At 45.8% G+C, this 10,370-nt stretch overlaps 1 protein-coding gene across 1 annotated transcript; it reads left to right on the forward strand.

Moving 5' to 3' along the window:
• Positions 1-863: 863 nt before the first annotated feature.
• Positions 864-9,980, forward strand: LOC134395745 (zinc finger protein 420-like). The gene is made up of 4 exons (XM_063121908.1): positions 864-926; positions 2,378-2,504; positions 4,851-4,934; positions 8,385-9,980. The coding sequence occupies exons 1-4, from the start codon at positions 864-866 to the stop codon at positions 9,941-9,943; spliced, it is 1,833 nt and encodes a 610-aa protein (XP_062977978.1). The 3' UTR covers positions 9,944-9,980.
• The last annotated feature ends 390 nt before the right edge of the window (positions 9,981-10,370 follow it).

Below are 10,370 nucleotides of genomic sequence, written 5' to 3' on the forward strand. Positions count from 1 at the left end.
ATTCTGTTTTTATTTTCATTTTACCTTGTACACCCCTCCGAAATTTTTCAATGGGTATTTTTCAAGCGTTATATAAACATTCTAAATAAATAAATAACAAATAAATAAATCCACCATCTTGAATTGTGCCCCATGGCAAACAGGGTTATATGGTTTTCATCCAAGGCTGCGATATGGCTGCAAGAAAGGCAAATGCTCCTTTGGGCTGCATTAATAGAAGTATAGCTTCCAAATCGCGTGAGGTCCTGGTTCCTCTCTATTCAGCCCTGGTTAGGCCTCATCTAGAGTATTGCATCCAGTTCTGGGCTCCACAATTCAAGAAGGATGCAGACAAGCTGGAGCGTGTTCAGAGGAGGGCAACCAGGATGATCAGGGGTCTGGAAACAAAGACCTATGAAGAGAGACTGAAAGAACTGGGCATGTTTAGCCTGGAGAAGAGAAGATTGAGGGGAGACATGAGAGCACTCTTCAAATACTTAAAAGGTTGTCACACAGAGGAGGGCCAGGATCTCTTCTCGATCCTCCCAGAGTGCAGGACATAGAATAATGGGCTCAAGTTACAGGAAGCCAGATTCCAGCTGGACATCAGGAAAAACTTCCTGACTGTTAGAGCAGTGCGACGGTGGAATCAGTTACCTAGGGAGGTTGTGGGCTCTCTCACACTAGAGGCCTTCAAGACGCAGCTGGATTTCCATCTGTCAGAGATGCTTTAGGGTGGATTCCTGCATTGAGCATGGGGTTAGACTCGATGGCCTTGTAGGCCCCGTCCAACTCTGCTATTCTATGATTCAAGGATTGGGCATAGAAATATGTACCCTGCCATCTTTTTTTTCACCTTCACAGGCTGTGGGGAAGCATCAGCGATGAGTTCCAGATCAGTTCCTCTTTGTGGCGAAACAGAGGAAGCTGCTGTTCCCTGTGTTCAGGTAAGGGAAGTGTCTCCTTCCGTGGTTTAGGTGACCTAGGAAGGGGTTGCTCCTCCCACTTGGTTCAGAGGCGGGGCTATGCTAATAAAATCATGCTTCGCCCCATTCAGTGGGAGGAGCCTCCCCCAGTTCTGAACTGCTTGCTTTAAGGCAACTTTTGCCTGTAAGCTGGTCTGTTGTGGGATATTTTCATATATATATAATTAGGCTGATGCTATTTATTCTTTTCTTACTGTGTGTTTATTTTTTTAATGTTATAGTTCAATTAAGATTTTGTTTTAATCTAGATTTTCATAGAATCATAGAATAGCAGAGTTGGAAGGGGCCTACAAGGCCATCAAGTCCAACCCCCTGCTCAGTGCTAAACACCCCGAGTGCCATTCTTTGGCAGAATGGTGGGATGTAAGTTCCCATCATCCTGCTTCCTGACTGTTAGAGCAGTACGTCAATGGAACCAGTTTGCTAGGGAGGTTGTGGTCTCTCCCACACTAGAGGCATTCAAGAAGCAGTTGGACAATCCTCTGTCAGGGATGCTTTAAGGTGGATTCCTGCATTGAGCAGGGCGTTGGACTCGATGGCCTTGTAGGCCCCTTCCAACTCTGCTATTCTGTGATTTTCTGACAATGGAACCAGCTTGCTAGGGAGGTTGTGGTCTCTCCCACACTAGAGGCATTCAAGAAGCAGCTGGACAATCCTCCGTCAGGGATGCTTTAAGGTGGATTCCTGCATTGAGCAGGGGGTTGGACTTGAAGGCCTTGTAGGCCCCTTCCAACTCTGCTATTCTATGAAGTCCAGCTGTGGCCACTAGAGGAACTCTGGTCCAGGGCTAGTTTCTGGCAAGGAGGTACTGCTTCCATCCCAGTCAAGGAGCTTTCCACTGGCAGTAGGGGCAAATCTCTGACACGGAGGAGAAACTCAGCTCTGGCCACCAAGAGCGATGTAGTTTTTTACGTATCTTCGGGTCTTGAATCTCTCAGCTCAGGTAAGGGAGAGATGGGTGGACAGATGTGCAGGAGAAGCTGAAATGCTTCTATTGCTGCAAACCATTGGTGCTTCCCAATCTGAAGATACGGTGCCGCCTTTTGAGTTCCACAGATCTCTTCCTCAAAGTCTGTGCGAAAGAAGAGGAAGAGTAGCAGAGGCCCCTGGTGTAGCCCATTTTGCGGCATGTTATGTGCTGGGATGCGGAAACGCTGGTGCTCTCCCCAGGGAAAATAAAAAGCCAATAAGTTCTCCCAACTTGTTTTGAATACTAATTGGATACTAATTAATACGCTCCCTGTAAAGCAGAGAGAAGTAAAGGGGGGAACAGTTGGAATATAAAGATGATTTGTTTTGTAATTGTGTTGCTGTTCCTGCTACGTGTATTTTCATTTTATTTTATTTTGCTAAGCGTGCGGAACAATTACTCAGAGCTTTGGTGAACGGAAAATACCTTTCTCTTTTCTCAGCGTTTTGTATCCTTTGAGGATGTGTGTGTGCATTTCACGGAGGAAGAGTGGGCTGTGCTGGACCCAGGCCAGAAGACGCTGTACAGGGACGTCATGCTGGAGAATTATGGGAACGTGGCCTCGCTGGGTAAGGGATCCCTTTTCCCTTTCTTGACAGATCCTGAAAGCATTGAGTTCATGTTAGTCTCTTTACTCACTAGTAAGGAGGCCACCCAAGAGGACGGATGTAGCCAAAGCATGTTCCTGGGCTATTCTAAGCCTAGCCTCCTTGAGCTTCCTTCCTCTGGCTTGGAAAATATTCAGTAGTTCTTTGCATTGCTGTGCAAAGCATATATAGGGACCAGATGCTCCCTGGATAATAGAATTACAGAATCATAGAAAAGCAGAGTTGGGAGGGGCCTACAAGGCCATCGAATCCAACCCCCCGCTCAATGCAGGAATCCACCCTAAAGCATCCCTGACAGATGGTTGTCCAGCTGCCTCTTGAAGGCCTCTAGTGTGGGAGAGCCCACAACCTCCCTAGGTCACTGGTTCCATTGTCGTACTGCTCAAACAGTCAGGAAGTTCTTCCTGATGTCCATCTGGAATCTGGCTTCCTTTAACTTGAGCCCGTTATTCCGTGTCCTGCACTCTGGGAGGATCGAGAAGAGATCCTGTCCCTCCTCTGTGTGACAACCTTTTAAGTATTTGAAGAGTGCTCTCATGTCTCCCCTCAATCTTCTCTTCTCCAGGCTAAACCTGCCCAGTTCTTTCAGTCTCTCTTCATAGGGCTTTGTTTCCAGACCCCTGATCATCCTGGTTGCCCTCCTCTGAACCTCCTTGAGCTTGTGCTTCACTTTTTCCAGGGGGGTCATAGACCCGCTTTTGGGAGAAGACTGAGGCATAGGAATTGAGCACTTCAGCCTTTCCTTTGTCATCTGTTATCAAGTTACCATCCTCATTAAGCAGTTGAACCACCATTTCTTTCCTCTGTCTTTTACTACTCACGTATCTGAGTAGTATGCTCTAAGCTGGCATGTCTCTCTAAGGCCTAAGCTACACCTTCCATTTATCCTGGGGTGGACTTGAGGTCATCCCTGTGGGTGCAAATGATGCACAGCTGAGCCCGGGGTGAACCGGGCACGACCACTCAGTTCTCCGGAGATATCTGGGAGTGCTTTCTGTCCCGCCTTTTTCTCCATTCTCGGGACAATCCCGAGTCTGCGGGCAGTGTAGCTTCTCCCTTCCGGGGTCCTCCCTCTTCCCTGCGAGTAGCGAGGCTCAGGAAACGGACAAGGAGGTGTGTGGGGAGAGTTTGGGGGTGAGGAGGAGAGCGTTTTCGCCATGTTTGCGATGGCTCTCATCGCTTTCCAGTGCGGAGTTTGTTGTGTGTGTTTTTTAAAAATTGTACCTTCGCGCAGGATTGCGCCTGTGCTGTGGCACAAATGTCTCCGCTACTAATATACAGCCCTCCTTTACTTCCAGGAAAACTCACTGGCACATGGCCCCTGAGGGATGATCCCGGAAGCGCAAAACCCCGTGATCATCCCTCCCCACTCCCAGAAGGTCTCCAGGTTTAGATTAGGCCTAGATTAGCCAGTGTGGTGTAGTGGCTAAAGTGTTGGACTGGGAGTTGGGAGATCCGGGTTCTAGTCCCCACTCGGCCATGGAAACCCGCTGGGTGACTCTGGGCCAGTCACAGCCTCTCAGCCCAGCCTACCTCACAGGGTTGTTGTTGTGAGGATAAAATGGAGAGGAGGAGGAAGATTATGTAGGCTGCCTTGGGTTCCTTGGAGGAAAAAAGGCAAGATAATAATAATAATATTAATAATAATAATAATAAATAAATAAATAAATAAATATATGTACCTTTCCTTGTTGGTTCTAAATTATAACTTGAGATAAAGAATGCTGTATTTTCCTGCAGTAAGCATTTACCATGTGACGTTTCAGCCCTTCCTGGGAAAGTTTCAGACGAGAGATGAATGAGTAGCACTCTTCAAATACTTAAAAGACTGTCACACAGAAGAGGGTCAGGATCTCTTCTCGATGCTCCCAAAGTGCAGGACACGGAATAACGGGCTCAAGTGACAGGAAGCCAGATTCCAGCTGGACATCAGGAAAAACATCCTGACTGTTAGAGCGGTACGACAATGGAATCAGTAACCTTGGAAGGTTGTGGGCTCTCCCACACTAGAGGCCTTCAAGAGGCAGCTGGACAACCATCTGTCAGGGATGCTTTAGGGTGGATTCCTGCATCGAGCAGGGGGTTGGACTCGATGGCCTTAGAGGCCCCTTCCAACTCTACGATTCTACGATTCCAGGCCCATCATGTTCCCTCCTTTGCTGTTTTATAATACCTGCCATTTATTCTAGTTGTCTATTGAATGGGTTGGGGAGTGGAGAACAAAGACAGTGTACTTCGGTTTTTCCAAATACTTTTGCAGTCGCGAAGTGCTGTAAGTAACCCGTAGGTTTCTGTTCTCCCATGAAGAAGAGCGTCTGATGCCCAAATCTTACCTCATCCGCTGGCTTGAAGATAAGGAAGAAGAGACGTTGGTCCAGGAGAAGCTGACAGGTGGGTTCTTCGATATATAGTGAGACTGTATGTATTATTTCACTTTATAAATAAAAAAATATTACGCATAACAACAAGGGAAAAACCCAATTAAACCAGGTTAATACAGGTGGCATCCCAGGTTACTAACAACAAGAAAAATAAAACAATTCATTGCCTAAAAGGTTGTAACTTTTTTAATGTCAAGAAGCAGAAGAAAACCAGATTAAACTAACAAAATAGCTGTGGAGACCACATTTAAAACCTAGACAGGATCTAAACTACTTTTAATGTGCTTTTATTTATTTATTTATTTATTTAAGCATTTTTGTGCCACCATACAGCCAAAAAAGGCTCTCACGGCGGCTTACAAAAGTATTTCTTGACAGTCCCTGCCCACAGGCTTACAATCTAAAAGACATGACACAAAAGGAAAGGGGACTGGGAGGGAGGAGGGGGGGAAGGAAAGCAAATTCAGGCACTACAATCTTACTTGCAAAGTTCAGCAGTGAGAGTTGACAGTTGGCAGCAGGAGGGAGGGGGCTCTCAGATGGAGCTGGACCCAGGCATGATGGAGAGGTGCCTGGCTGCTGCTTCCTCCCTCACTGGTGACTTCTGCAGAGACAGTTGGCAGCAGGAGGGAGGGGGCTCTCAGCTGGAGGTGGACCCAGGCATGGTGGAGAGGTGTCTGGCTGCTGCTTCCTCCCTCACTGGTGGCCTCTGCAGAGACAGTTGGCAGCAGGAAGGAGGGGGCTCTCAGATGGAGCTGGACCCAGGCACGACGGAGAGGTGCCTGGCTGCTGCTTCCTCCCTCACTGGTGGCTTCTGCAGAGACAGTTGGCAGCAGGAGGGAGGGTGCTCTCAGCTGGAGCTGGACCCAGGCACGATGGAGAGGTGCCTGGTTTTAAACAGTGTATGCTATGTTTTTAATCAGTATTTTGTGTATTTTATGCTTGTTGTTTTTCCCTGCCTCGATCCAGTTGGAGAGGTGGGTAAGAATTATTATTATTATTATTATTATTATTATTATTATTATTATTATTATTATTATTCTGCTTTATAATGGTTCATAATGGTATTGACAACTATTGGGGCCCATGACACATTCCATACACCGTTTTCAAAGTGCTTTCAAAATGTTATATTCTGCTTGGTGTAGATCTGGCCAGAGTAAACCAAGCTGTATTAAAAAAGGTCGGTTTGAGAAGCCAAGTCTTGACTAAATGTAAACGTCTTTACCTGAGAGTAGAAAAACATGAAAGAGAGGGCTGGACAGGCTCCGGTGTGGAAGGAATTTCACGGCTTGGGTGCAGCTACCAAGAATATCCTTTCTCAGGTCTCCACCAGATATGCTTCCGATATTGGCAGGGCTAGAATCACAGAATCATAGGCCATGGCTAGACCTACCTGGTCTAGCGCGACGGAGGGGGGAGGATCTTGCGATATAGTTATCGCAAGATCTCCCCCTCTGTCTGCACATAGCGTGCGACGTCCTAGGAGGAAGAGGACGTGGCGCCCACCATTTTGTTTTTTTAAAGAGGAATAAGCGCACGAGTGCTCGAACGGCAAATGTGAGTGTATTTTTCAAAAATAATTTTCATTTATTTATTTAATTTATTTCATTTCTATACCGCCCAATAGCCGAAGCTCTCTGGGCGGTTCACAAAAATCAAAACCATGAAGAGCTTAACAAAACAACTAACAATTTAAAAACACAAACACAAAATGCAATATAAAAAGCACAACCAGGATAAAACCCCACAGCAGAAATTGATATAGGTTAAAATATGAGATTAAAACAGCAGAGTTTAAATTTAAGTTAAATTAAGTGTTAAAATACTGAGAAAATAAAAAAGGTCTTCAGCTGGGGACGAAAGGAAAACAATGTAGGCGTGAAGCGAACCTCTCTGTTAATTTCTCCACTCCCCCCACTCCACCCCCGATGGGCACAGAGCTCACGAGCAGCTGGGACAACCCGCAATGCCTGCCCACATGTTCTACGGTCTCGGGATCATCCTGTGACTGTGGAAAAAGCAGGATTAAAGGCTATGCCAATATCCTGGGGAAATGGAGGGATCATTCCTCCCGCTCCCGGGATCCCCTGTGTGTCGTGTGGACGCACAGGGATGATCCCGGGGCGATTCCCGGGATATCGGCACGTCTAGCCGTGGCCATAGAACAGCAGAGTTGGAAGGGGCCTACAAGGCCATCGAGTCCAACCCCCTGCTCAATGCAGGAATCCACCTTAAAGCATCCCTGACAGATGCTTGTCCAGCTGCCTCTTGAAGGCTTCTAGTGTGGGAGAGCCCACAACCTCCCTAGGTAACTGATTCCATTGTTGTACTGCTCTAACATTCAGGAAGTTTACACAGATTTAAATGCACAAGCTAAAGAATGACCTTCTTGGAAGATCTTAAGACTTGAGTAGGCTTATATGTGAGAAGGGAGTTCTTGGATGAATCAATTCAAGGTGCTGGTTTTGACCTATAAAGCCTTACACGGCTTGGGACCACAATACTTGACAGAACGCCTCTCCCGACGTGAATATACCCGGTCGCTATGTTCAACATCTAAGGTCCTCCTCCGGGTGCCTACTCCGAGAGAGGCTCGGAGTGTGGCAATGAGGGACAGGGCCTTTTCGGTGGTGGCCCCCAGACTGTGGAATGATCTCCCTGACGAGGCTCGCCTGGCACCAACGCTGCTATCTTTCCGGCGGGTTTCCATGACCGAGTGGGGATTAGAACCCGGATCTCCCAACTCCCAGTCCGACACGGTAGCCACTACACCACACTGGCTGCTGCATTCTGTACCAGCTCTGTATTACTCTTCAAAGGCAGAGATCACATAACAGTATCCCAAAAGTGATCTAACTAAGGCACATATGTTACTATGGTCAGAACTGACACCTCTAGGAAAGGGTGGAGTTGGTGCACCAGTCTCATCTCTGCAAGATACTCTGGTCTCCTCTGAGATCTGCATCTCCAGGCTCAGGGACAGATCCAGACGCAGCTGCAAACCTGATTTGAAAATCACTTTGTTCATGGCTCTCATATTCAGTTTCTCTCCAAGTGAACGTAGCAAGAGGCTTTCCTCACATCTATTCACACTTACTGTAACTATATGCATACATATGGAATCATAGAATAGTGGAGTTGGAAGGGGTCTATAAGTCCATCAAGTCCAACCCCCTGCAGGAATCCACCTTAAAGCATCCCTGACAGATGGTTGTCTCTAGTGAAACAAGTAGGAAATTAACCATAAAGCAATTCATAGTTTTCCTGAGATAGTGGTGGTTTAAAAGTTAACCTGTGTTTTTGCAGTGCATACTGAGAGGAAAGGGGGTGGGTGGGATTTTTGTGACACCAGAATAAGAGAAACAACTAATTCATCTTGAACTCTGATCAGATCCAGAGTTTGTAACTTGAACTCCTAACAGGATTTTCTCTTTCTCCCCCCCTCCCCCCCAAACAGGTGATGGGAATACACCATATATATGTGTTGAATGTGGAAAAGGCTTCAGCAATAGTGAAAGCCTTAAACGACATCAAAGAACCCACACAGGGCAGAAGCCGTATCAGTGCATGGAATGTGGAAAGAGCTTCAGTTTGAGTCAACAGCTTAATATACATCAAAGAATCCACACTGAAGAGAAACAATTTAAATACCAGGAATGTGGACAGAGCTTCAGCAGTAGCGGAGACCTTACTTCACATCAAAGAACACACACAGGAGAGAAATCATATCATTGTAAGGAGTATGGTAACCATTTCAGCACTAGCAGAGACTTTTATGCACACAAAGTAACCCATATAGATGAAAAGCCATATAAATGCATTGAGTGTGGGAAAAGCTTCAGTCAGAAACAAAACCTTAATATACATCAAAGAACCCACACAGTGGAGAAACCATATAAATGTATGGAGTGTGGAAAGAGCTTTAGTACTAGTGTTAAGTTTAATTTTCATCAAAAAACCCACACAGGATTGAAACCATATAAATGTGTGGAGTGTGGAAAGAGTTTTGGTGATAGCGTACGCCTTCTTACCCATCAAAGAATTCATACAGGGGAAAAGCCTTTTATGTGCTTAGGGTGTGGAAAGAGATTCAGTCAAAGTCAACACCTTAAGGTACATCAAAGAACTCACACAGGGGAGAAACCATATAAATGTGTTGAGTGTGGAAGTAGCTTCAGCAATAGTGGAGGCCTTAAAATACATCAGAGAATCCACACAGGGGAGAAGCCATTTATGTGTATGGAATGTGGAAAGACCTTTAGTTGGAGCCAAAAGCTTACTGTACATCAAAGAACCCACACAGGAGAGAAACCATTTAAATGCCCGGAGTGTGGAAAGAGCTTCACTCAGAAGGGAAACCTTAATTTCCATCAAAGGATTCACACTGGGGAAAAACCGTTTAAATGCCAGGAATGTGGACAGAGCTTCCGAACTAGTGGAGGTCTTACTTCACATCAAAGAACCCACACAGGGGAAAAACCATATCAATGTAAGGAGTGTGGCAAGAGCTTCAACACTAGTGGAAACTTTCATGCACACGAAATAACCCATAGAGATGAGAAGCCATATAAATGCATTGAGTGTGGAAAAAGCTTCAGTCAGAAGAGAAACCTTAATATACATCAAAGATCCCACACAGAGGAAAAACCATATAAATGTATGGAGTGTGGAAAGAGTTTTAGAGAGAGCGTACGTCTTCTTAACCATCAAAGAATTCACACCGGGGAGAAACCTTTTAAGTGCTTAGAGTGTGGAAAGAGCTTCAGTACAAGTCAATACCTTCGAGTACATCGAAGAACCCACACAGGGGAGAAACCATATAAATGCTCTGAATGTGGAAAGGGTTTCAGTGATAGCAGGAGACTAAAAACACACAAAAGGAAATGCTCAGAGTGTGGGAAGAACTTCAAACACCACACAAGCCCCGAGGGTCATCAAGAGACCCATGCAGAGGAGCAAATCTATAACGATACGGAGTTTAGCCAAAGCTTCAGCCAGAAGAAAGCTGAGTATTAATCAAAGAACCCACATGGAATAAACCACATAAGCTCAAGGAATCTGGAAAACTTTTCAAACCATTTCCCAATATTTTGAGATTGGTTCAAATGAGTATGTGCCTGTACTAAAACTAAAGTAATAACACAGAGACCTGTGTGATCTGTTGTGCTTCTTAGCTTATCAAAAGGGATTTCCTTTGTCATTGTGATGATCCTAGAAGAATCATAGAATCATAGAATAGCAGAGTTGGAAGGGGTCTACAAGGCCATCGAGTCCAACCCCCTGCTCAATGCAGGAATCCACCCTAAAGCATCCCTGACAGATGGTTGTCCAGCTGCCTCTTGAAGGCCTCTAGTGTGGGAGAGTCCACAACCTCCCTAGGGAACTGATTCCTTTGTCATACTGCTCTAACAGTCAGGAAGCTTTTCCTGATGTCCAGCTGGAA

The sequence above is a fragment of the Elgaria multicarinata genome, chromosome 3, assembly GCF_023053635.1.
Source record: "Elgaria multicarinata webbii isolate HBS135686 ecotype San Diego chromosome 3, rElgMul1.1.pri, whole genome shotgun sequence".
NCBI lineage: Eukaryota > Metazoa > Chordata > Lepidosauria > Squamata > Anguidae > Elgaria > Elgaria multicarinata.